A 27,579-nucleotide genomic window follows, 5' to 3' on the forward strand; every position below is an offset into this window, starting at 1 on the left:
AAGCAATGGCTCAGCAAATGTGGAGGGATGCAACTAGCTAATAATGAAAGCTAGAAGTGAGAATAATGATTTATGCAGTTTTAAGTATTTATTTTATTATGAATTTACTTTTTAATGTAAGGTTTTAATCATTTTATAGTTTAATTTTATATTTTAACAGTTGCAAAATTATTTAAAACACAAAAAGTAACCATGAGTGACGTAAAATTATTAAAACCAAATTAAAATGTTATCATTACTAGCTAATATATGGAAAGACATGTTTTTGATAAGGTAACGTAACGTTTTAATTTGGTTTTCACTTACAACACAATTTATAGATAAGTAATATTTTTTTTATTTACCTTAAAAAAAAAAAAGTCCACTAGTAAAGGACTTTCAAATCCATCAGTTATGCTTTTCAAATTCACTTATAATGACATCAAATCCTCGTCTAATGTTTTAGAAATCCATTGTACTTTAAAATCCACTAATAATTCAAATCCATTAAAATCTTCCATCCAATAACACCCCCTAAATACCCGACTGATGTATTTTGGGTTAAGGACTTAATTTTGCCCCGACCCAATAGAATTGAAAGTCATATTTAACCTTGGCGCAGTTGTTTCCTTGTTGTTGGCGTAGGGGCATTTTCGACCGTAGAGCAAGTTGTACTTCTCTTTTACTATAATAGAGATGATGTTGAGAAGTCCTAAAAATAATCTATACTAGATTAGGACCCGCGGTATACCGCAGAGCAAAATTATTTATAACTAAAATATTTAAATTATAAATTGTATTTATTGGTTAAATATGTTATAATTATATAATAATTGTTAAATAAATCATATAATACCGCCATATAATTTATTTTTACATAATATTTATTTAATCAATTTAATTAGATATGTCTATTCTCTGATACCGACGATGTTAACAAAATAATGAAATGATGTTTTACCCGTGTAACACCGAATTAATGATATTTTTTCATTTATATAAATATCGATAAAACTCGTCCGCTATATAACCTCGTCCCGAGATATTTTAACTCACACTGTATCATCGTAATTTTTAATATTTATTGTGTATATACGCTATAATATTTTTCATATTTAACTTTTAAAAGTTTTAAATATTTTTCATATTTAACCTTTTAAAAATCTTTAAAATAGAGAACCAGAATAAACCAAATAATAGTTTTTAAAGTTTGAATGTCTGATAAATCAAGCTTTCTACTCATTTGTATTCGGAATCATTTTGGTCTCTTTTATAGTTGACTCTGAAACATTGTCTAATTTTTTTAGACGATGTGGGATATTGTACTCGTATTTTTTTATTCATCTATTGAGTAATATATTTCCGTTTAAAAAAATTTGTATTACATCATATGTAGAAAAAAAAATCACAATTTTTATTAACTAAATGTATTATAGAATAATTCAAGATAATTTAAATATAAATTCAAATTAAAATGAAAGAGAATTATATTTATGTTTAAATGAGGTAGAAAGATTTTCTTATTTTTTAAAATCTTACCTATAATTAACTTTAAAATTTTGGTAACTAATATTAAAGTCGATGCATTAAATTTAAAAACTTTCCAAAAAGTATTTTTGAGCAAAAACTGCTGCAAAAATACTAGTATAGATTACAACTAAATTTAATTCTTTCAAAATTAAGGAAATATACTTTATGTTTAGATTTAGGACTAAAATTATGAAATAAGGGATTCAGGATTTCAGATTGAAAGTTTAATTTTAAAGAAACTGATAATATTTAGTTCTTAAATTAACTCTTTTGTTAATTTTAAGATATAAAATATGATTGGATACTTCTTTAAATATTGAACATGTTATAATTTCCCACCACTTTTTGCTAAGAATATATAAATCTTTTGTCATATAGAAAACAAAAAAAGCAGGCGTTTGACCAACACAAATAGAGAATGATGTAAAACGAGTATACAAAATTGAGAAAATAATCAGTGGGCATAAAAATTAGAAGACGTTTTATGAAAGAGACGAGACAATATTACAAATTCACTCACAATAGTGGAAATAATAAGCTCAAAAAGATATAAAAATTCAATGTTGTACTGGACCACTCCTTCTTCTCCATATCTTGTCACCTTTTGGTCAAATACTACAAAAATACAATAAATCAGCGGGTCATCCAATTAAATACTGAATATCTGGTTAGTCTCCAAGTAAATACAGATAAAATGATATAATACAAAAGAATTTACTTTTCGTCTTTAACTTCAGCTGATATGAACATTTGCAAATTCACAAATTTAGCAGCAATGCGTTTTTAAAAGAGGAGATGACTATAACATTTTATATACACCACATATTAAACGATTTACATATAGTCGATTCACTTGAAAAGTAATTAAACAAGAGAAAAAAATAAAAAATATTCTGATCATCAAAAATAAAAAATGTAAATTCTTAGATCAGAATTTTGTTTTAGGTTTTGTTTGAATGTTGTAACGTTAACAGCTTAATCCACTCTATTTGTAGGTATGTAATAATCTCTCAGCAAATCAAATTTATTTGTATGTAAAAGTGGTCTATAATGAATTTCTTATACTTTTTTTGGTATGCATCAATATGAACTACTACAGTTTATTAACAGTAAATAAAATTGGTTCAATTCACAATTTTTTCCATCTCAACTCACAATTATTTGAATCTTAAAGTGAATGTTACTGGCCAACATCAATCTATCAATGGTTTAGTGCATACAAATTTTGGATGGACAACAAACCGTCGCAAAGACGCGAACCGTATCTGTTTATATGTAAAAACGGTTAATAGTTGGTCAACAATCATTTTTTAAAATTTGCAGTAAAAAATGTTATTAAAATCCCCAAGTTAGCATTTTCGTTGATTTAAAACACAAACTCTGGATTTGGAGGTAAAAAACATCAATTTTTTGTTGACTTCCAAATAATTTGCAAACTCTTGTTGACCTGGTCATTTGAGGCACAATGTAATGTGACCAAACGGAAAATTAGATAGGGTTAATTATCTCTTAACAAGATCTGTTAATAGCAAAACGACGCTGTTTATAACACCCTAACCCCCCCCCCCCAAGTTGAGAAATCTATAATCGATAATCTCTTTTCTTCTTCGATTCCTCTCTTCTTCTTTGAGTCCAACATATGAGTTCGAGCTCAGAGACATCGGTGGTAGCTTCGTTTGACCGTGGAGTGCCATCAAAGTATGTTTGTGGAGCCGGAGTCATCAGTTGAATTCGAAGAAGAAGATCTTATCGAAAAAGAAAGGAGAAATCTCAAATTAGGGTTTGTGATTTGAGAATTTAGGGAGGAATTGATAATCGGGTTCGATTTGAGGATGTAATTAAAGAAGAAAACGACGTCGTTTTACCAACTAACGGTTCTCGTCAACGCCTAATTAACCCCGTTTAATATATTCGTCAGGCCAGTTATTGTTGTGCTTCAAACGGCGAAGTCAACAAGACTTCATGATTTAAATAAAAATCAAGAAAAAGTGAAGATTTTTTTCAACAAATGAAGACTTTGTGATTTATATCAACGAAAATGCTAACTTGGGGATGTTTAATGACATTTTTTCCAATTCTAAGTTGTGAATGAAAAATAAAAGTAGCTTAATCGTAAACAGATTTGTCAGTTCAAACCGCCATAACCTTTAGAACCTTAAATCCCTACTATTAATCGTAAAACATTGTCTGAAAGAAACCTTAGTTTTGTAAAAATTTACAATACAATGCCATTGGAAATAAGACAAAATAATTTATTTGCGATAAGGATAAAAACGTAATTATATTGGTTCTGAAATTCGGATAAACACGCGGATTCCTTTTAACCCATTAATCTGACCCGATTTTAGCTTTTAATCTCAACCGTTTATTATATTATTGAGAATAAATCTGGACCGTTCAATTGACTGAGTGTAGTAAACCTAAATTTTATTTTTCTTTCGCCTATGCTCACTCTCTCTCGCCGTCTCTCCCAAATGGAGAGTTAAAGATTTGTTTTTCCTTTTTGTCGACAAAGTCGAAGAGATGATAAGAGGAAGAGAAGAAGGCAAAGAATTTTGTTCAAGCATCGTGTATATGCTAAGGTATTTTGTTTCTTTTTATCTTTTAATTAAGTTCAGATTTTAAATTTTGTTTCTGAATCTTGATGTAGAATGGAAACCAAGTGATTGGGAAGCTTACAAGATGTAAGTTGTTTTTGTATTTTAATTAGACCTTATTTTGTTCATTTCCCAGATTTTTATTTCTTCTTAGTTTCATGTTTTTGGGTTTTGTAGGATTGACGTTTATATATACGTATGATCGATCATTTGGTGAAGAAAAACTTCATAATACTGCAAAGTCGTTTATGATTGAAGGAAAGGTTTCCCCTGATCGAGTTGGTAATTAAATGACTTTCGTGATCAGAGTAAGTATATGAGAAACAAGAATATTAAACCATCGGATGTTCGATGGTCATCATCATGATTTTAAGTTGGCTACCTTTCACACTCTCTTTTGTTAATTCACATCATAATTGGTACTGTTTAGGTACGATGAAATGAGGCACAAGTTCAATTGAATACATTGCTAGAGGTAAATTCATCATATCTTCTTGTGCTATTATTCTATATTTGGTGTTTATGTGCATTATTAGTAGAATTTGTGATATCTTCTTGATTTGGTTTCATTTTTTCAGGTGCTACCCATAACTCTCAATCAAACTGGTCCAGGTAAACGACTGTTAAACCTTATCCTCATAACTATTTTTAAATGTTAGTACCTTTGTTGCTTAACCTTACAATTTATTTGATTACTGCAGTGGATGCTTCACTCTTTAGGCAACCAGTTACATGGTATCCATTGGAAAGGACAAATAGGGAGAGGCAATGAAGGATGCTACCGCAGCTGGTGTCAATGTGAGTCTTCTTTAGGTTTAGTTATTGGTGTTTGGTTCTGATTTAAGTCAATATCAACAGGTGCTATAAACTGTTTATTACTTATTGTTCTATATCCAGGTCCACTATTTTGGAGATGAGTCAAAACCTACCAGAACTTGCCGTGCCTGTGTTCTTGGTGGAGCAAGGTTAGGGTTACAATCAATCTTTATATTTTCGTTTGATTATTTTCTTAATAAGATGTCCTTCTGTTGAGTTGTATTGAGGCTTCTCTCCCTTTTTTTGTAGGTCGCTCATTGCAAATCTTTCTGCTGCAAGCTGCTACAAGGTTGAACACTTGCATATGCATGAGTACTGGGCTCTAGGTAAAAATAAATCTCATCTACTGCCTTTTTTAAAAGAGTTTACTGAGATTTTTAATAGATTTGATACTGAGTTTAATGTACTTTTTAATAGATTTGATACTTTCATATGTTGGAATCTGCTGAGATTTTGTGAAACATGTTTCTTTTTTGGTAGTTGGGAATGCTAAGTTCTACTACATTGATGGATTCTTCGTCACAATATATCACCATAATCCATTCAGTTGGTATGTGAACATGCAGCTGCTAACAAGCTAAGAAGATCCTTTATGAGAACCAGACATTTCATATTTTGTAATGTCTTCTCTTTGATCAGATTTCAACACATTTCTCTACTGTTTCTCCCTAACAGTAGCAAGAATCAAGGTTTACTGACATCTGAAATATCTATCTGCTCTTAGTTAGTACATGATTTTTTCTATTAAGAAATTTTTTTATTAAAGAATCTAAGTTATTGGATAAGTTGAGGTTTGTTTAGTTTTTGCAACCAGATGGAATCTTATAGAATTGTCAGTTTGGTAGAAAACATCCATGTTGTTTCTTCTTACGTTCTTTGTTTTAAATTTTGTGTACAAAATCAATTTGTGTGACATGTTTTTGTTGGGTATATTGTAATGTTCTCTGTTGAACAAATCGACAATGCACATTTTTGGATGAACTAAATTTTTTGTTTTCAAACCAATAAAAAAGATTTGACAATCTGCAACAAGTTTTGATTCGATTATTTTGGTTTCTTTTTTACAATTATATTTTCTATATTTAGTCTTTAGAATTATGGTAAGAATATAATGTTATATGTCAAATTAACGATGTTACATACTTAAATTAGATTGCGAGTGATTATATGAACTAAATAACAAGAAAAGTAATTATAAATATATGACAAAAATAAATTTTATAATGTATCAAACTCATACTAATTTCATTCTATGGATTAAAAGAAAGCATCTCTATATTATTATTATATAAAAATTAATATATGAACATTGTAGAACAGGTTATTTATTTTATTCTCTTTTTAACATTAAAATTGAACTTATAATTATACAAATAACTATATAAATCTTGGATTCAAATGTATCAATGATTTGACCTAAAATTGTTAATTAGATATGTCGATTAAAGTATCAACAACAAAATTATTAAAAATATTGTTATTATGATTAAAATTTTACTGCTCAATCATGTTACAAAAATAAACTTTAAACTTTAAAATTTATATAAATATAAGTTGGGATGTTCTACTCTCATAAAGCACACCCATATAAAACCCAATTTTATTCTTAAAAATGAGACATTTGATTAGTTCCCGAATTCAAACCGACACGGTACAAAATCATCCAAACATCCACTATAGTTTTGATTCATTTATTTATTAAACAAAGATATTAAAAAAAAAATACAATTTTAACCAAAATTGAATCAAAAGTTGGATTGGAGAATTCTATATATACACCAAAATATTAGCAAAACACCTTAAAAGAATGGCAACCTAAATTTTATGGAAAATATTAATATTAGACAATTAAAGTTTTACAACCTAAAAATATTAATTATTTGACTAAATTTATGTTTAATCAGTGTTTTTAAGTAATTTAATTTACTAATTAAGTACATATACTCAAATAGTATAAGTAAACTGAAACGGGTAATACGAATAATGAAAACCAATATTTTGATCAAATTTTTTTAGAAAAAGAGAGACATAAATTTTAGATAAAAGTAAAAAATTATGATGGATAAAGAGAGAAAGACAAGACGGGACAGGATGGGACGGGATAGGATGGAACAGGACGGGAAATATTTCCTATTACAAAGTAGATATGTTTGGATTTATATGAACAATACTTCAAACTAAAACCAAATTGAAATCCAATATTTAGATTTATTATCAATATTGTACAAATAGTTTTATATATTTTAAATAATAAGATTCTAACTCATTTTTTCAAATTTAAAATTTATATGAGAAAATTTAATACTAAATTAATTTATATGAAAGATTTAAATTTTTTGAAAAAACACGACATCATGTTATTAATGTTTGTCGAAAATTTGAAAGAAGAAAAAAACAAAATCATAAATAAATATGAGAATAAGGTGGCTGGATGGCTTCAATTGTAGAGACTTTCATAAGGTGGCTGTTCCGACAAATAAAGTGACGATTGTTATCGCAAATAGTGTCAAGAGAAATGGTAGATTTTAGTCATATTTAGCACTTGGTGGGCCATCTTAGCTTCATGATCAAGTGCATGTTGATGAATAATGTTGTTGGTGTTTATTATTGTACTTGGTTACTTTCGATTCTTAAACTATTTTTGGTTATATCTAATGACCAAAAAAAAATGACAAATAAGCCTCTTATTTTTCCAAAATCAGCAGTCCATGATTAAAAACTTTTTGATTCATCATCACTGTCTTTGTTGAAAGCCAATATGCAATAAATTACATTTCATGAGAAATCATTATTGTAATCACCTAATAAAGAAAAACCTTTTTTTTGTGTGCCATTAAACAAAAAACATATAAAACTAAAAAATTTGATGTATTATGTAAATGAAATTATGATTAAGTTTGGGGTATTTAAGGTATTACAATGAGAAATAGTGGAGATGCAATGGAAATGGGTAATTCGTATAATAGAAAAGATTGCACTTAAACGATTTTCTTAAAAATATTCACTATGTGACATATAAAAAACTAATATGAGATGGATATTTTGAAATTTTGATTGAAAATATTTAAATGGAGACTTTATATATTTCGTGAAGTAATTCTCCATTTTGGAACGGGTAACTTCAATATTTTAGTATTTTTTTAAAACAGTTAGATAGTTTGTTAAAATTGTATTTTTTTGGATAGTAAAAACTAACTAAATGAAAAAAAATATATTCAAGAAGAATATGGGATAGTAAAAACTAACTAAATAAAAAATATATATATATTCAAGAAGAATATGGGTATCCCATCTAAATTTCTTACCCAATCTCTATTAAAAATATTGTCTACCAAGTAATTATGTAAAAGAGAACGATCATAATTGTGACATCCCGGTTTGCAGAAAGATTTAAAAAAATTGATTTGATCACCTATGTCACCAAAGTGCAGTTTTCTTTTCGGTCAAAGATCTTAAAGGAACTCTAGAGTTAAGCATGTTTGAGCTGGAGTACTTTCAGGATGGGTGACCATCCGGAAAGTGATTGTCGGAACTGTGCGAGTGGAGACAAAACACATGGAAAGATCATGTGGTGATTTGTAGGGATGGTAAATAAATATTTAAAACCTCCTGGACGTAGCAAATCGACTGTCGGATATGGATGGGCCCACTGGCCGGGAATGGATGTGGGCCCACTAAGTGAGGTGGGCCTATGGATCGGGAATGGACATGAGTGGGCCCACTAAAGTGATGATCGGAGCGCTACAATAAGACAAAAAATTATGATGGATATGGGAAGATGGGAGATGGAACGAGACATGATAAAATGGGACAGGGACGTGTTTCCCGTTCCTCTAGGTTATATAGTATATACGTGTAATAATCCAAAGTAAAACCAAACTTAAATTAGATATTTAAAATAATACAATTATATAAAATATTTTGCCCGCACGGGTTACTACCTAGTAATTATATTAAAAGAATATTTTTCAATGCTGAACAATTTTTAACATTAATACTACAAAGTAAAGTAAATTAGGTTGTTAAGCTAGGTGGGAGGATTTAAAGCGACAACCGAAATAGTAGAATAAGCCACGTTGGTGTCGTAGGGTTTACACACACTGGACCAGAAAACCTTTTTAGTCCATCCCAAACCTAGTTGTAAACTGAGTATTATAGAGAGAAACAAAATAAAGATTAGTGTTATAAACCTTTTGGAAGATTTGAAGAGCTGAGAAACATACAATCTATATAAAGTATAAACCAAAAAAAAAATAAAAAAAGAGAGTAAAAGAGGCCACAAACAAGTCAGTATCCCACGTGCATCTGGGAACTCGACCCCTCTCTCTGCCACAACCCTCTCCTCTTTCTCCTTCTTCATTTCTTCCATTTCTCTCTCTCTCTCTCTCTCTCTCTCAAAAGAAGAGACACAAATAATACTGAAAGCTCAAAGCTTTCCCATCTCTCACACACAGAAACAGAGCCCAACTTAAAAGAAAAAAAAAACAGAGGAAGTAAGTTTTGGTCTGGTCAGAGCAATGGTGGAAGTGAAAGATCAAGACATGGGTGATGGGATGCAATGTATAAACCATCCATTTACTAAAAACCCAGGTGGGATCTGTGCTTTTTGTCTCCAAGAAAAGCTTGGGAAGCTCGTCACTTCATCTTTCCCACTCCCTAAACACCTCGCTTCCTCTTCTTCTTCTTCATCTCCTTCCTTCAGATCTGACTCTGTAGGTAGCACAACCACTGCCTCCGCCTCAAATCTTTCAGCTTCTCTCTCTCTTTCCGTTTCCGGAGCTAGAAATGTCGCAAACAACAACAACAAGCTTCCATTTTTGCTGGCTAAGAAGAAGAAGAAGATGCTTACAACAGCTTCTTCCTCCACTACGGCGAATATAGTCTACAAGAGAAGTCAATCAACGAGGACGACGAAGACATCGTACGGCGATTCAGATTTGAGCCCTAGAAAGAGGAATGGGTTTTGGTCTTTTCTTCATCTCTACTCTTCAAAACACCATAGTAGCAGCAAAAAAGTTGGAAGCTTTAACCAACCCTCAAGCCAGAACGAAACGAAAACAGAGTTGACAGAGTCTACGACAGTGGGATCTTCTTCGTCTTCTTCCTCAGCTTCTTCTTCGATGTCAAAGAGAGCAGGGAATGGAGTTGGTGGGAGTAGTGGTAACAGAAACGGCATTGATGTGATTGTAGAAGAAGATGGGAGCCCTAACATTGAAGTCACACCAAGTGAGAGGAAAGTGTCAAGATCTAGATCTGTTGGTTGTGGAAGCAAAAGCTTCTCTGGTGATTTCTTTGAGAGGATTACAAATGGGTTTGGAGATTGTACTTTGAGAAGAGTTGAGTCACAGAGAGAAGGTAATAATAACAAAGCCAAGGTTAGTAACAGTAGTAGTAATAGTAACCCTAGTAATGGTGTGAGGGAGATGGTGAGATGTGGTGGGATCTTTGGTGGGTTTATGATAATGACATCATCATCGTCTTCTTCATCTTCATCGTCATGGGTATCATCATCATCTGCTGAACATCATCACCAACATCAACATCATCATCATCATCATAATCATAACATGGGTCATGGTGGAGGAAGGAACAGAAGCTGGGGTTGGGCATTTGCAAGTCCAATGAGAGCTTTCACTTCTTCTTCCTCTGGTAAAAGAGGTCGTACAATTTCAGATTCTACAACAAGCAAGAACACAACTCCAAACTTGGGTGCAATTCCTTCTTTGTTAGCCGTGAGTAGCTGAGTAATAAAACTTTAATCTTTGTGTTCCAATAAGTGCTTTTTTATTAATCTTTGAAACAAGAAGAATACAGTAATAATTAATTAGTTATCTTTTTAATCAATGTGTTTATTATCTTTTTAGGTGTTCTTGAAACATTTGTTGATGAGTTTTTGATAATCCTAATAGTATTGTAATGTTACACTACTCTCCCTTCTATGTTCATCATCATATTTTGTCCAACAAGGTACTTAGGATACTTTTTCGTTTATTTGTCTTTTTCTCTTTGATTATTTTAGTCTTTAGATATTGTTTCCCTAATCTCTCTCTTTTGAATATAATCTGTCTTGCTTTATGTTGTTTGCAAGAACTACATCTTGTACAATGGTAAATAACTTGGTTTTGGTTTAGATTCAATATCATGTAAATTTTTTTTATCTGATTAACCATATTCTATATGGTATTATAGCTTTATTTGTTAAATTACACCTGAAAGAAAACTCATATTGTCTTTGATGTTTTAGCCAAAGCTTTGGCTTTTTGTCAATTTTGTATATTCTTATAAATTCTATTTTCTTTCTCTAATCTCTCTTAAAAACAAAACATGTGTCTTGCTTACTTTATGTTGTGATTATGATGTGTGTTTTAGAAGTATTAATTAAATTAGTAACCAAAAACCAACTGGAAAAGCCAGTCAAAGAGGAAAATTTCTGATGGGGTTTGACTAGCTTTTAAGTGTGTGTTTTGTGAGATAGATGAGTGAATCAAAAGGCACATGCCTTTGCACATGCATTATGATTCCATGGTCCCCCAAAAAAACTTCAATTTCTTTTTTTGTATCTCTTGTGACCCACAAAATTAAGGCATTAATAAACAAACGGTTGCACTGCTCTACATATACATCACTGGTCACCTAATCTTCAAAAACCCAACACAGTGCAAATTTGGTTTCACATCGATATTGTTAAGTAGATTAAGGACAAAAACATATACCGAAGATTTTGTTATTATGTAACGTGTAGAAGAGGACATGAAGGGGTCCATGAGATGAAACTACATATGAAGGATTCTGCAAAGCCAAAGAGACAGGGCAAAAAGCTCTCCTTCTCATTTCCTCTTTTCTTATTTATTATTTTGATTTATTTGTATTTTTCCATGTGGAATCATCGATGTACCAAAGACCCAAAACCACATAGATGAATTAACAGCTGATCATGTGTTGTTAGATAAATATTAGTAGGATTGCTCAAGATAGATTCAGAACTCAATTAAAAATACTAGGCATGTTCGTAACTTGCTCCAACTTCATAGAGCCTAGAAATCGTCACAAATACTAACATGGAAAATTTATAGCTAGACTAGAGAATCAATAAAACATGGAAACGCAAACGGAGGAGAAAAAAAACAAAACAAAAAGGGGCCTAGCTCTGTAAAAACCAATAATGAATTTTTTTTTTTCATTGCTTCTAAATTGTAATGAACTGTTGTTGTTTGGTATGAATTAAAATTTGAGAATCTAACCTAAAGTTAGATCATAACCTAAGAATTTTTGTTTACAAATAGTCAATAGTTGCATCTCTCTGATTTTTAGTGTACTCAAATTCGTTTTTTAAGTGCAAAATAATTTATTTTGTTTGGACCACTTGAAATTTTGGGTTTCGGTTTATGTGACAAATTCGTTATCAAATTTACGAAATTTTTTAGTTAATAGATGATTAGTCGATAATGGCTTTTAGCTACGGTTTCGAAAGATTGATTACTGTTGCTAATCTAACAAAAAAATATATGAGGACCTATAATTTCAGTAGAAATATAAGTCTTTTCATTTTTGTGCAAATTTCTGCATTTACAAATGCATTTTAAAAATTAAAAGAAAATTATTATTTATTGAGAAATATCTTAAAATACTAGTAAACTAAGTTTATGTTCGAAAAGTACTATCATAATAAAATACCACAAACACGTAAAATATTCTTAAGGTCAGTTATAAAGGCTTAAAATTTCGTACTTTTTGGTATTTTCGGAAAATTTTGTTTTACTGTTATTTAGAGAAAAGATAGTAGTAGTTGTATTTTAAATATAAAACTGAAGTTAGTGGTATTTTGAAAACTACCTTTACTTATTATGTATCTCTTATTGTTTAGTTTTTCCCTGATTTTTTTTCTTCTAAAATAGTGTGTGTATACTCCAGACTGGTTCTCTAATTTGGAAAACCGTATGTTCTTAGCTTAAATGGATGAATTTGTTTTGCTGTAAAAAAAATAATAATAATAATATAAATACAGGTCGTGTGAGTTTGGCTTATACTTCTACAAAATTACAAAAATGAAACAATCGAAATCGTAATCTGACTCTGAGTAATATACACGGCCCACACTATTGGACACTCTCGAGTCTCTAGAGTGATTAATAGAACACAACCATTTCTCATTACATTATTCCGAAAATTGCGCTCATCATCATCATAAACTTACAAATAATTTAAGTCCATAGATTTTGATATCGCCACCCACGGAAAATTTAATGGTAATTTTGCCGACCCATCTGATTCAATCATGGTGTGACAAGAACATGTTGGGTCTATAAATACTATTCATGATGATGGGTCAAACTCAAACACCATCCATTTATTACCTCTATGACTTCATGCATGCTCATGTTGTTGCGTTGTAAGTTTCGTCGATCGTTTTCATAGTTATTGCCGAAGCGAACCAGAATCTAAAGTGTCTGTAATTGCCATAACCTACTTGCCATTAATGTGGCCAATTATAATCTGAAAAAAAACCAAAGATGTTCTGCTACTTTTCTATTAGAATGAAATGCATTTTATATTTTTATATTCTTTCGCTCCCATTAGTGTTTTTTTTTCTTTTTTTAAATGAATAAATCAGGTTTTGTTTTTAATAAATATGTCTGAACTTGGGGCTCTTGTAACACAAGAAAAAAAGCAAAATATAGATCACACAATTACAATTTACAATAATTTTACAGTGGCTGGTTAAACGTAAACCCTTTAGACCGCACGACCCAAGTTGGCTCTCTTATCTAATCAGACAAAGCAAGAAGACGTGTTGTGTTACTAATTAATTGTTACAAAAGCACACAAAGGATGCTGAAAAACAAATAGCATTACCTAACGCAGTGAAATCCTCTGCAACAACTTCCACATGATAATTTCATTCTCTTTTATATCTTCATGTAAGCAAACTATAGGGGGCGAATCAATCATCCATGAAAAAACTTGAAATTAAAAAGAAATAGAGTGACATGAACCAAACGACGATACACAGAGTTTCACCGATCTCATTGACCATGTCAGAGCTGAAGACGCTTCTAGGCTCAGGTGGTTCTGTCTTTGAGATCTTTGCCGGTTTGCTAGTATTGCATCTCATCTACCAAAGAATTAGAACAAGAGTCAAAGTCTACTTACTTGATTTCACTTGCTATCGCGCACCCGACTCAAACCGCGTCCCAATGTCAACTCTTATCGAAACCATCTACCTTGATGACAAGCTTGATCAAGAGAGTATTGACTTCCAAGCCCGGGTTCTTGAGAGGTCCTGGTTAAGCAACCAAACCAGCATTCCTCCTTCCTTGATGGAAATACCCCTCAAGAAATCTCTCTCCTCAGTCCAAATCGAAACCATGACTACTATCTTCACCTCTGTTGAAGATCTCCTCAAGAAAAACAAACTAAGCCCAAGAAGCATAGACATACTGATAACAAACTGCAGTTTGCATTCGCCTACACCGTCTCTAAGTGCAATGGTGATCAACAAATTCCATATGAGAAGCAATATCAAGAGCTTTAACCTGTCCGGGATGGGCTGTGCGGCTGGGGTTCTATCAGTCGGTTTGGCTAATGACTTGCTAAAGGTTCACCGAGGCTCCTTGGCTCTTATTATTAGCACCGAAGCGCTGAATACACATTGGTACATTGGCAAAGACAGATCTATGCTTCTTACCAACTGTCTCTTTCGAATGGGAGCAGCTGCAATATTGATGTCTAGCGATAATCATGACAGAGGAAATGCAAAGTATGAGCTCTTGCATGTTGTTAGGACAAACAAAGCAAAAGATGATCGAGCTTGCCGATGTATCTATCAAGACATCGACTCTGAGGAAAAGCAAGGGGTATCAATAACCAAAGATGTAATCAGCGTTGCTGGAGATATGCTGAAGATGAACCTAACTTCACTCGGACCTTTGGTATTACCTTACCTAGAGCAATTCCAATATGTGATACAACACATTCTTAATAAGAAACTAAAGATCTATAAGTCGAGTTCTTCTTATACACCAAACTTCAAGACAGCATTTGAGCATTTCTGCATTCATACAGGAGGAAGAGCTGTTATTCAAGCAATGGAGATGAATCTGAACTTAACCAAAGAAGACATCGAGCCATCAAAGATGACTCTTCATAGGTTTGGGAATACTTCTTCGTCATCCATTTGGTACGCTCTCTCTTACTTGGAAGCAAAACGGAGAATGAAAGAAGGCGATAGGGTCTTGCAGATTGCTTTCGGAAGTGGGTTCAAGTGTAACAGTGCAGTGTGGAGATGCATCCGACAAGTGGAGCCCAATACAGAAAACAAATGGCTCGACTTTATCGACTCTTATCCTGTTGATGTACCTGACTCTACAAAAATCAGACCAGACTAGCACAAGCAAGTAATGCAACTCAGGAGGGCTCTGAGTTGTTAGTTAAATTCATCCTCGAAGAACACAAAGACCTCTTTTCACAGGTTTTGTAATGTTGTTTGGTCTCATTCTCACACTCGAATACATTGAAAATTGATATGTTATTTTTCACATGATCCCCATGTTTATAATCTAGTTGTAACAATAGCATTAAAAATTTTGATATAATGTATGACCAAGATCCGAGAATCCTAAACCAAAAAATTCTAATCGTGAAGCAAAAAAGAGCTAGCATGACCACCGATTTCCACCAAAGTTATCAATAGAGCTAGATTTGATTGAAACAAATCAAAGCCTTATTGTCATATTAACAAGTAATGGAATTGTTATCTGCTGTATCTTCTACAGAGAATTGTTGGACTGCCTTTTTTTTTGTTTTGAATCATAATGTGAGTATGCAACAGGTACCTCTGTTATGAGTATTTCTTCTTTGTTGTTCTCAATATTCTCCATAGAATTATCATCTCCAACTCTATATGCGACAAAAAAGAAATATTATTGTTATCCTCCCTACACATTACAGTTTATACGTTCAGCCCAAGAACCTCTGGAACATCAACATCTGGCTGTCTTCAGGGAATGTAGGACAGTTCTGAGCCGGTATCATATCGGTATTTGCCTGTTTTGTGTCAAACAAACAAAGGCTTAAACATCAATGATTGTTCTGTGTCAAACAAACAAAGGCTTAAACATCAATGATTGTTCTGTGACCATACGAAAACCTAACACTAGCATTTGCCATAAAATATGTATGGGTTCTACGTTTCGTATGAGGGATGCAGGTTCTACGCCATGTTAAAGATCTCTACTTGTCAAAAGGGCTTCTCTTGTTAAGATCTTACAGGTTTATTCAATTTGCCTTCTAACTGTGGAGGGGCTTAGTAAACATGATTCATTGGGATCACAAGTTATAGTACATGACAAAATCCAAAAACAAATCTGGAGGAAAAGCAAAAGCTATTACCTGTCAACAAATCCGCGATCTTGAAGTTCAATGCAGTGAGGGGTTGGTATCTTCTTGTTCCACCGCCGTTTTTGGAGCTCCATGCGACAAGACTGGAAAAGAAAGTGTTTGTACTCTTTGATCACGTTGTCCTCAAGCTTAGCTCGAGCAGAGCTACCGAGCGGAAACTTCTCATCAAAGGCTGATGATGATCTAACATAAAAGCTAATCTCCATATTCTGTGTTGTCTTTGGTATCTGATAAGAATGGCTCTTGTGCAGAGAATACTCGGGTTCAGAAAAGGGTAAATACGCCAGCAACAAGAGTAGAAAGAATGGTAGAATCTGAATAATCGTCAAACAGCTTGGTCCAGCCAAACTAGGCTCCTCCTGTCGGGGTTGGTTACGCGCTTGTCTAGTCCTATAAGCATGGGAAGCACGGAACATGTTTCGTTGTTGTTGTTGACCAAAAAACGACCTGAATATCTCATCGGGATCAAACTCATCATCAAAGAAATCATTCCGCGTGTTATATCTCCTCCTGGGCCTACGATTCCGCCTCTGAACATGATCAAACTCATCAACAAACCCCACCTGATCATACTGGCTCCTCGAATTACCATCACTCAAACAAGTAAACGCTTTGGAAACTTTCTTAAACGCCTCCTCTGAACCAGGTGCCTTGTTCTTATCCGGATGAACTTTCAAAGACAACTTCCTATAAGCTTTTCTAATCTCTTCAACCGAACAGTTCTTCTCTAAACCCAAAATCGCGTAGTAGTCGCTGTTCCTATTTACATTCCTAACCAACTCCACATTTTCCTCAGTATACTTCTTTCTCTCATCACCCTTCCCAGTCTCAATCTTATCATCACCATCCACGGTTTTGAGCTTTTCGTCAAGAGACGGATTCTTTGAAACTGAACCAAGATTGTCACAAGCAGCAACAAGTTGATCAACAGAGAGACTTGGATTAAGACGCTTAGCCATCTTGAGAAATTTCAACGCTCGTTCTTTATCACCAGAAACAATGGCGTCTTCGGCGATTGTCAAACACCTAGAAGCATCATCCTTATTCCCATCCATAACTATTCAAATACAAACCCCTAATTTCAAACCTCTACACTTCGATTTTCACACACCCTACACGAAATTCAACAATAACAGAGGCTAAATCAGAATTAAGAACCGTGATATATAAACCCTAAACAGCTCGAATCGATTGAAATTTCGTAAATCTAGGTCACTTCCGCGTACTAAAATAAAAGCGTAATAAGATTTAGAAGAACTGGGAAACGTACCCAATTCAGACGACGAGATTCGTCGCCATGGAAGAGAGAAGGAGAGAAGCTGATCAGAAACAGGGTTGAGAGTTTTTTGTCGTCGTCGTTAAGAAGTGATGATGAGCCAGGGAGAGAGCTGAAGCCCGAATCTGTGAGTCTATTACTAATTGTCGTCGTTCACTCTTCCTAATTTTGAGTTGATATTAGCCATTTTAAAGCTTAAAACCTTAGGTGGTTTACAAAAAAAAAAAAAAAAAAAAAAAGGTTTAACCTAACGTTAAGTACCTGCTCACTATTAACAGATGGTTAAGAAATCGTGTCAAGATTAGGAATGGGTATGTGTTTGGTTCACAATGATCACAAGTATGTATAAAGCAGAGAGATTCTTGTGAATCTTGTTGCATATATACCCTCACCAAAGTGGATTCGAACTTGTGGTTTTCTCAACTAAAAGTAGATGAAATGGTACGCAAATATGGTGTGTAGCGCCTAAATTGTTGTAGTAACCAACTGGTTTCGCCAAAAGTATGAATATGATGAGTTCAGTGAAGAGTAAATAGACGCCTTCAGTAGAGGATGAACCGTGTAATGCCCACACTACTCTTTTTAAAGATGAAGAGAGGCTAGAGAGCACATGTTACGGCCTTCATTGGTCTCCAATCCATTGGTATATTTATGCCATGAAAAGATATGTACGCTGTACTTAGTGAAGGAAAACCATAATAGATTGTTATGACAAGAAAAAGCGAAAAGCCGAAAACCATAAGATGCTCAAACACTTAACAAACTTGCAGATCCTCACATATCCCCAATACAGATTCATCAAAGGAACGTTTGAATTTTGATAGTACATATTCATGTACTTTAATGGGCTTAGAGAACGTATGGCCCATCCATGTGTTTAAGAGAACATCAAAACTCATGTCGTTTTTTAAGAGAACATATCAATCCCACATCGTTGAGAACTGAAAGAATAATTGAAGAAGCAGAGTATAAAAGAAGATGTGGGCCGACTGAGAAAAGTACTTACCTGGACGGGGTCAACTCGTGATCAAGAAGACGAGTGGCCTAAGCTAGTGACCTCCATTGCACATAAAGGAGGGGTGCTTAGCTTAAGGTCTCCCCAAGTGGGAGAGCCTGCGTCATTATTTGTGGCAGAGGAGGCCTGTGTTCGCGTAGCCTCTACCATATTTAGTCTTAATTATATTTAATTATTCTTACTTTATTTGACAACACTCTTAGTACATATATTTTCCATTTATAAGGAATGTTAACTTTTGAAAATGTTTATAGCTCTTACTTTGGACAGAGTCCCACATCGGAAGAATACATCAACTTGGTCGGTTTTGTTTTGGTATAAAAGAAAGAGGCATTAGGTGAAAGAAACTTATCTTTGCGCTTGGGGCAATGACGCAGTTAGTGAGGTTCTAACCGAGGCGCGTCTATTGCTGGTTGAAAACTATTTCCAAACCCCCTCATAGGTGTAAAAGCCTTTGAGAATTTCTGGAAGGGCTCCCTTCGGGGTAAAACCCTACAATCCTCAGTTTAAATTTTGTTTTCTCAACTCATGGCATTGTTTGTTTGTCTGAAAGCTATAGGGTCAACTAAAAATTTATGGACGAGCTCTCCTTGTTTCAATGGTCGTAGCTATAGCACATTTAAGTCAGCAACGAACCTTGTTATGCAAACAGAGTTACAATTACAAAAGTGGTAGAGGCTGAAGTCATTACTTGGCTCTTCAAACCAATAAGATATGTTTCTTGATTGGTTTGGATTTTACTGTTTTAGTTTCATGGCCTGGATCTGTTTTGAAAACAAACGTCTTGTGTGGTGGTTAACACTATCAGATCATATCAGATTATGTATGTAAATGATGATTACATCATATTCTCAAAACAAATGTTCATCATACAAGATATTTATATGAAACCAAACTTTAATTTGCATATTAAACACTGTAAACTGAGTCTAAAGTTGCAGTGTAGTTAACTGAATATTGTTAACGTTTTTGTCACTTTAACAATGAAGATAAGTTAAGACGTCTACATGCATCATCTTCATCTGTGCCATATTTGACAACATTCATGTACATAAACAAGCTCTAAAACATTATAGAGTTCCGAATGTTGTGATCAGAACTAACTGATAAATCAATAAACCCTTTTTTCAAAAAAGAAAAACTGATATATCAAACGGTTAATATTGCACTAATGACACGTGTTCCTTTTCCATCCATCGATCAAAACCCAAAATGATTTCATAAAAAGAAAAAGAAAAAAAAAGTAATTCAAAAAACCCAAAAGAATCAGAGCAGTTGGCGCTTTCTTCCCCAAAGAAAACATCAAATCGACGATACAGTTTCTCTCAATGTAATCAATGGCGGTCAAACTGTTAACTCTCTTCTTCTTGTTCCTTAACGCAATCTCAATTTCCCAATCCACAGGTTCGTTTCTTGTTTTTCTCTTCACTATTATTAATCTTACTCGGTCAGGGTTTTGAATTTTAGAGTGTTTTCTCTTTTTACCGTAGATGAAGAATCTGGGCTACCGAAATTTACATTCAGTTGGTCAGATGATAAGAGCAAGTTCAAATCTGGTGAAACCGCTGCGATTTCGATCAAAGTTCTGGGGAATTTCGAAAACCATGGCAACGCTTCGTTAGGGCAGAGAGCGTTTAAGCCCACAGTGACTGTAAACGGCAGAATCGGCAACAGTTCGTACATTTCTGGGGTTTCGCTAGATCTCGGTGAAGATATTGGAAATTGGAAGATTTATTTTACTCCAATCATGGTTGGGATCTTCAACATCGTTATAGACGAAGCCAATTTCAAAGTGTTGGATTCGTCGCTCCATTTCCAAGTCCAAACAGGTTTCTTTGAGTTTTTTTTGATGTTCCTCAATTTGAAATTATCAGAGAGATTTTACTAATAAATTTTTTGAACTTGTTGTTGTGAAGGGATGATGTACCCATCGGTATGTGTTGTGTCTTGGATGGGTCTTAGGAATGTGTTCGAAGCCGGGATGAATGCATCGATTTTGATTCTTCCCAAAGATGCGTTTGGGAATAACATTTCGTATTCCGGGAAGGTGATTGAGTTTCAGGGGTGGTTTTCTTTGTCTCTTCTTTATGAGAATGGTTCAATTGCTACTAATAATCTTGATCTAGCACACGTTAGATGGTTTGAATCTGGCTATATCTCCATTGAGTTTGTTCTTGTGATTTCTGGAAAGCTCTTGTTGCTTGTCGAGAAGGATAGCCAAATATTGACTGGTGGTCCATTACCACTTGAGGTTAATTCAGGTGATCATTGAGTTTTGTTTCCATTTACCACTTTGTTTCTCATGTGGATTATAAGATCGATGAGCCATGTTTGCTGTTTTCTTTGAGCAGGACCTTTGGATGTTTCCAACTGTGTGAGTATATGGAAGTCAGAGCTAAACACATGGCAGATATTTTCTAAAATGGACATCTTTTTACACCAGAGAGATCGATTTGGAAACCTCGTTTCTGGTTTTTACGAATTCGATGCTGATGTGGTTGAAAAAGAGACTGGTTTGTCCATACCGGTATCAGATTTTCAGTTTGAGTATGTAGAGCCAGGGATTCAGTTGATGTCTTTTACCCTGTTTGAACCAGGCAATTTCTTGCTTACTCTTTCTGATATGAAGCAGCACAATAAGAGTATCTCTGGTATGCCATATGCGTATACAGTATATATAGGTCAGTGTTTGCCTAAACTGCTTTATGGTATGATATTTGCTTTAATTTTTGGTGAATGTTCTCTGCAGTAGTCCTCTTATTTTTTTTCGTGACAGGTTATTGTGATGGATCAAGAAGTATAGTAAATGGTTCAGGGATCAATGCTTCTATCGCTGGGGCGTCTCTTGGTTTCTCTATTTACTTGAAAGATGCTTATGGTTATCCCTCGTCAGTCCAAGTGGATAGACTTCAGGTCAGAATCCTACTCGAGGCTGATTCCTCCTTCATTCTGCCAACCATACACCCAAGAGAGACCCTCAATGGTACAATTTCTTACTTTCGTACAATTAGATGATGTCTTCACTTGTGGCTTATATTGGCAAATGATTTTAACAGGGACTGGATCAAGTTCCCAAACTGCTACCCCCTTGTATGAGAAACATGGCAGAAGAGTAAGAAGCAGACTATATGCATATATGCTTATGCATACCTGATTAGGCATAGAGACTTAAGGGAATTTCTTACTTGCAGGGTTCAGGTAGTCTAGCGACTCAAGCGAGTATTTTTGACGTAACTTATACTCCAAAAAGGAGTGGAATCTATAAAATTCTTATATCATCTGGAAACATAGTCCTCCATGGAGGCCAGCCTTTCGTCAAGGAAGTATATGCTGGTATCATGCTCCTTAACCGAATCTAGACAACCTGTAACTTCCATGTGTATATTAATTGGGAAAATGTCCATTCTTTCTGTTTATGATCACCACACTCACTCTTGCTTTTCTCAGGTGAAATTAATGTGGCGGCGTGTAGTGTGACCCAATTCAATGGAAAAGTGCCAAAGCAAATCAAGAATGAAATTGTGGTGTTGCTCTTGGACGGCTTCTACAATCCTGTACCCTCACAACCATCCCGTTTGAAGTTGGAGATCACCTCAGCTAATACATCAAGTTTCACTACATGGGAATTTGTAGATAATAATGATGGGACCTATACTGGTAGTTATCTGGCCATGGAGGTGGGCACTTACCACATGTGCGTTTCCGTTGACAATAAACATATCCAACCTTGCCCCTTTGAAGTAAATGTGTACAGCAGTAAGTCCATTACTTTTCTTCTTTCACACCATGATTCTTAATTTGCTTGTTTTTGAGATTCTGCCATGAATTTAGATGGATACTTTCCAAGAGCCTATGATGATCCAGTCAGTGTATGGGAAGATGAGTCAATATCCTTTAAACCACTGGAAAACGACTATTTTGCTGGCGGCAATGCGAGCATGCTCGGTTTCTCACAAGTGAGGATCGAAACTTTCATTTCTTCTATGTTTTGCAGATAGTTAAATCATCTGACAGTAGCAAAATCTTTGTCTGTAAACTTTTGTTTTCTATTTGTTTTTGGATGTTAGCCAGGTCATGGTTCTCTTCTGAGAGATGGAAACGTGCTTAGATACACGCCAATCAAGGACTTTTCAGGAAACGACTCCTTTCCTTATACAATAGCTGATATAAATGGAAACTTAGCTGCAGCTACAGTCTACATCTCTGTTCTTACTGCTTGTCTCATTTTCCGGCGGATTACAAGCAACTGAAGATCTTATTAGTCCTAGATATGGGCAAGCATTCTTCGTCTTGTCTTGCTTATGTTAGTTTATCTTACTAATACTCCACTGAAGCTATAGTAATCCTGTTCTTGAATGTTATTACAGTGGCTTCTCTGGGTTGCAGATAAGCTACTCAGACCTGTCAGAGAACATTTCAGTAACAGTAGAAGCACTTTCGGGATCGGTCATTCTATCTCCAATGCTGATGCAGTTTAGACTGCCTTCAAGTGGAAGACTCTCAGTTAGCAATGGAGGTGAAAGTGGAAGGCTCTTAATGTTAGAAGGACAAATAGGAGTTATCAATCCTGCACTTCAGTCCATTCAATATCTCGGGTATAGGGTATACATATATGGAATCACAGATAGTTATTATAGTATTACAAGAGTTTTAAATGTCACTCTCATTTTTATTCTTTGGTCTTGTCTGCCTCAGAAATGAGAATTTTGCTGGTGTTGATTCTCTTCGGCTGTCCACAAAGAACAAGAACGGGATCAATCATCTGGATGTTCCGGTTTTTGTTGAACCTGTAAATGATCCGCCGTTCATTAACGTTCCTCAATATATAATGCTGGAGAGTAACGGGAGTGAATCACTCATCTTTCACCCGGAAAGAGACAAGTTCAACTTTTCAGCTGGAGATCCAGATCTTGTTCATTACCCCGGTAATGCTAACAATTTACAATTCACTCTTGATCACTTTCAAGCTAGCAACACATTTCTCTTTTTGACTGATGAAAGCAAAATTTCAGGTGGTGATTCTCAATTTTTAGTAACGTTTTCTGTGGAAGTCACTGACGGGTTTCTGCTGACAAACTTACCATCGGACCTTATAAACTCAACAGAACTGAAGTTTAACAACATGTTCCAATGGCAGCCAATTCAGACATACGCCTCTATCTCTAAACATGTGAATGTTAAAGCCAGTGGGATCAGGTTTCGTGGAACTATAAAGCAATGCAACGACCTCATGCAACAGCTGCTCCATCATGTAAAGTCAAATTCTCAATCTTTCAATTAGATGTGTTTGGTTTCTCGTGTACATAGATCACCATAAATCTTGTGTAGGGAGGGGAGAATGGTGCGGTTTTGACCCTGAAACTGAGTGACATGGGGAACTACGGGTGCTACCTTGACTGCAACGAGAGAATTTCACTGCCTTTACACGCAGAGGCTCACGTAAACCTCATCAGAAAGAGACCATTGAGTTCCCTTACAGCTCACGGTACGTGAATGAAATACTTTGAGTGGTTTCCATTCGGTTTGGTTTACTCGGTTTCTAACAGATATATTGCGAAATACTAATAGAACTTTGGTTAGTTCCACTTCGATTTGGTCTTGTTTTGGTTTGGTTTGGATTTGGTTTTTAGTTACGTAATCTCAAATGATTCGATTTGGTTAAATCTGGCTCTGATTTGTTTGGTGTTGTTTAGTCTAAATCGGTTTAGTTTTATTCATTGTGAATATGAGGATCATGTTAAACATTGAACGTAATAAGGAGTATGATGAGTAGTAAAATGCTCTTTTTTCACAGTTTGGTTTAGCTTTCGTTGCCCACCTCTAAGGCTCTAATAATTTCTTGGGTTCATAGTTTGAACGTAATAAGGAGTTAGATGAGTAGTAAAATGGTCTTTTCATAGTTTGTTCGTTTCTCCAAGCTGACACCACTTTTGGGATTTGGTTTGATTCAGTTTTTGTTGCCCACCTGGCCACCTCTAATTCCTTGGGTTCAAATTTTAATACTTATGTTGCTTGGTAGCAGTTCTAGGATCTATGATTGTGATGGAGTCGCTCGTGGTATTCACTCTCGCTACTCTGCTTCTGTTCTTCACCTGCAAATGCGCGTTTCTTCTGGTACACGAGAGAAGAAGTGAACATTGTGCCCACAAGAGTTTACAGCAACCAACAGTAAACAAAAAAACTCAATCTCTCTTGTGTTTTCTTACAACCATTTGTGTCCATATTAAACCGTGTATGTACTTCTCTGAACAGGACAGTGCCGAATTGTTAAACGACAATATTTCAACAAGAACATTCGCTGGTTGTCTCCCGGAAAGTATCTGGAAACGCCATCATCCTCAGAGGTATATATAATTGGGGGAATCGTATAGTTGGTATAATTAATCTCCCTTCTTACATAGATAGTGTTTTGTTTGTTTGGTATATAGAGACGTCGCTGAAACTTCCGGCAAGCAGAATAAGCAGTTGTCACCAGATATTAACAGTGTTATGCCGCTTGAGGTAGAGAAGGCTAGAAGTTGATGAAACTGAGCCATCAATATTACAAAACAATCAAGAACCTTTGGAAGAAATGTCATCGAAGGGGAAGGGGCAAAAGAGATGCATTAACCAAGAAAGCCAGAGATTGCTATTAAGACACAATCATGCTTATGTTAATGTTTTGTTGTAAATGCTTATTAATTGATTCTATAGAATTACCTTTTTGGTTAGCTACCAATGCAAATTCAATAATATCAGATATATAAGAGATATACAAGTTAATTTGTAATTCCTATTTTGATATGAGAAGATTAATGAAAAGAATTGATTTTGAAATAAACCACAAATACAACACAAAACATAGAAACAAAACAAAACACAAACGTGATACAGTATTACATAAACAAAACTGAAGCTCAAAGTTTGAGTTGGATTCAATTTAGCTGATATAAGGAAAACACTGATCGAGGTTCAAACCAATCTCCTGATGAGTGTACCAATTATCAAGGGAGCTTTCAAAATCAGTATCGAAATCAATGAGTTGATCAATACCCAGCTCTTGATCGAAATCCAAGTTTACTTGATCAGTAAAAGAGTAGTTGTTGTTGTCGGTAACGCAGAAGCTTTCACAAATCTGATCTTGTTTTATTATATCTGCAGGTAAATCATCAGTGAAGACCGTGTCTGCTATGAGAGAATCATAATCTGGACAAGTGGACAGATCATCGATAGCATGAGGAGGAGGGATGCAACAAATTATTGGAGAAGTAGTACAAATAGACTGAAGATGATTTAGGGTTTGATCCGGCTCTTGATCAGTTGCGCCGTCTAAGATAAAATCGCTCATCTCGTTGTTCTTCTTCAGGTCCTCGTGATCATCGTTAACGAAAGCAGCTTGATTATTATTATTATTAACGAAAGAAGATTCATGCGCACGCAATTTCTTGAGATTACCCAACAACGTACACATGGAATCAATTGCGTCACTAATCACTCGCGGATCCTCCGATGTGACGTCATTCCACCAAAACCCTAACCCTAGGTTCTGACGAGTCAAGCAGATAGCAACGTCCTCCCTCATGGCTTTGTCATCATCGGGAACAGGAGGTTGTCCAGAGAGGAAAGCAGAGACAACGCCATCGACGGAGGAGTGGCCGAAGGAGTAGAAGGAGACGTTGGATTCGGAAGAAGAAGGAGTCGCTAAGACGGCGACTTGTGCACCGGAGAGGAGACAAAGCTGAGCGGCTTTGCTAAAGAGACCTTCACGGCGTTTGTTGTAAGTAGGAGCGCGAGGGAAGTCTTTGTCTTGATCGGCTTTATCTCGATCTTTCTCTTCATTCCCCCTTTCTTCACCATTCTTTCTTTTTTTTTTTTTTTAGGTTTCTTACGATCGATCAGAGAGAGAGAGATGAGAGTGTTGTTTTTACTTTTTAGTGAGAGAGAGAGAGAGAGAGTTTTTTTTTGGTTGTTTCGTAATAATGATTTCCTAAAACCAAAAATTTGCCACTCTCTCTCTCTCGTATATATATATATATATGATATGATTTCCTAATCCTATTTATTAGTATCATGTAAATTTCTCTAAAAAACTGCAACCCTATCTATCTGACACGTGTCTTTAAGTCTTAAAGTTTTGCCTTCTTCACGTTCGATAAAAAAGCAAAGCAAAAAAAATCAATTAAATTTGGAAGAGGGCTCTCTGATCAGTCTCGTGTGTATTCCATTCTTCTATTTCCCTCCCACTCGACCAAATTGATCTGATCGGAATCTTTAAGGCGGAGAGTGAGTGAGAGAGAGAGAGGGAGGGGAAGAGGGCGTGGCGTAACGAGAAGGCGGCGCGTGAGATTCTAATGGCGTCGAATTCGGAAACAATGATGTCAACGTGGCGTAACGAGAAGGCGGCGCCGGAGATTCTTCAGTACGAAGGAGCTCTTGTTCAAAGAGCCAAAGAACAGATCGAATTAGTATAGTAGTGGTAAATATCTCTAACTGTTTTGTTTGTGTTGGGGTTTTGAAATTGTTTGTAATATCAAACTACAAGAAGAAACAATTGAGGATTTATGTGGAAAATGGTAAAGACCCCTTTGGTGGTGTCTCTTTTAATTATCAGATGGATTTGGACAGAACCCAGTTTCTACTCAGATCTTATCTCAGGGTTAGGCTTCTCTCTAAGGTGTTGCGTTGCCACCCTATATCTTCTATTTCCACGAGTCTCAGGTTAAGTGTCAATTGTGTAGTACAGGAATGTTGCGTTATAGACTTTGATTAAGAGATCTATATTTGCAACCCATTTATTGCTTAGACTTTGCTTTTGATCATTTCCTTCTAGGAATTGAAGAGGTTGGTTAGTGATTTTTGGAATGGAATGTTTTCTTGACAGTTAGTTAATATACACTTCTCTTTTGCTTGATAGTACCAGGTGATTTTGACTGTAAGATATCTATATTTGCAACGGATTTACTGCTTTTTTTTTTTTTTTTTTTTTTTTT

The 27,579-nt window shown here is 34.8% G+C and overlaps 3 protein-coding genes, 2 long non-coding RNA genes and 2 pseudogenes across 7 annotated transcripts; 5 read left to right on the forward strand and 2 right to left on the reverse strand.

Annotated features, from left to right (window-relative positions):
• Positions 3,930 to 5,067, forward strand: LOC104723501. Of its 3 annotated transcripts, none has more exons than XR_757363.2 (7): positions 3,930 to 4,091; positions 4,160 to 4,193; positions 4,261 to 4,414; positions 4,537 to 4,581; positions 4,685 to 4,718; positions 4,808 to 4,904; positions 5,004 to 5,067. It is a non-coding gene; the product is annotated as an uncharacterized LOC104723501 (long non-coding RNA). The 3 variants fall into 3 exon arrangements; XR_757359.2 differs by having other exon boundaries at positions 4,284 to 4,414; XR_757362.2 differs by having other exon boundaries at positions 4,326 to 4,414.
• On the forward strand, positions 5,156 to 5,908 carry LOC104723515. Its single transcript, XR_757366.1, has 2 exons — positions 5,156 to 5,248; positions 5,403 to 5,908. It is a non-coding gene; the product is annotated as an uncharacterized LOC104723515 (long non-coding RNA).
• LOC104723522 (vitellogenin-2-like) lies at positions 9,174 to 10,873 on the forward strand. The gene has a single exon (XM_010441906.2). It carries the CDS (start codon positions 9,440 to 9,442, stop codon positions 10,664 to 10,666), a length of 1,227 nt encoding a protein of 408 aa, XP_010440208.1. The 5' UTR covers positions 9,174 to 9,439; the 3' UTR covers positions 10,667 to 10,873.
• Positions 13,728 to 15,457, forward strand: LOC104723532 (probable 3-ketoacyl-CoA synthase 21). Its single transcript, XM_010441915.2, has one exon. The coding sequence runs from the start codon at positions 13,910 to 13,912 to the stop codon at positions 15,305 to 15,307; it is 1,398 nt and encodes a 465-aa protein (XP_010440217.1). The 5' UTR covers positions 13,728 to 13,909; the 3' UTR covers positions 15,308 to 15,457.
• Positions 15,758 to 17,784, reverse strand: LOC104723549 (chaperone protein dnaJ 49). The gene is made up of 3 exons (XM_010441932.1): positions 17,590 to 17,784; positions 16,311 to 17,431; positions 15,758 to 15,965 (listed from the first exon to the last, which is right to left on the reverse strand). Exons 2-3 carry the CDS (start codon positions 17,372 to 17,374, stop codon positions 15,950 to 15,952), a joined length of 1,080 nt encoding a protein of 359 aa, XP_010440234.1. The 5' UTR covers positions 17,375 to 17,431; positions 17,590 to 17,784; the 3' UTR covers positions 15,758 to 15,949.
• Positions 19,898 to 25,335, forward strand: LOC104751542 (annotated as a pseudogene).
• On the reverse strand, positions 25,530 to 26,446 carry LOC104751551 (annotated as a pseudogene).

Source organism: Camelina sativa, chromosome 2 (genome assembly GCF_000633955.1).
Source record: "Camelina sativa cultivar DH55 chromosome 2, Cs, whole genome shotgun sequence".
Lineage (NCBI taxonomy): Eukaryota > Viridiplantae > Streptophyta > Magnoliopsida > Brassicales > Brassicaceae > Camelina > Camelina sativa.

What these genes read in the sequence shown, in the direction of transcription:
- LOC104723522 (XM_010441906.2), top strand. Translation starts at nt 9,440, where the DNA reads ATGGTGGAAGTGAAAGATCAAGACATGGGTGATGGGATGCAATGTATA.
- LOC104723532 (XM_010441915.2), top strand. Translation starts at nt 13,910, where the DNA reads ATGAACCAAACGACGATACACAGAGTTTCACCGATCTCATTGACCATG.
- LOC104723549 (XM_010441932.1), bottom strand. Translation starts at nt 17,374, where the DNA reads ATGGATGGGAATAAGGATGATGCTTCTAGGTGTTTGACAATCGCCGAA.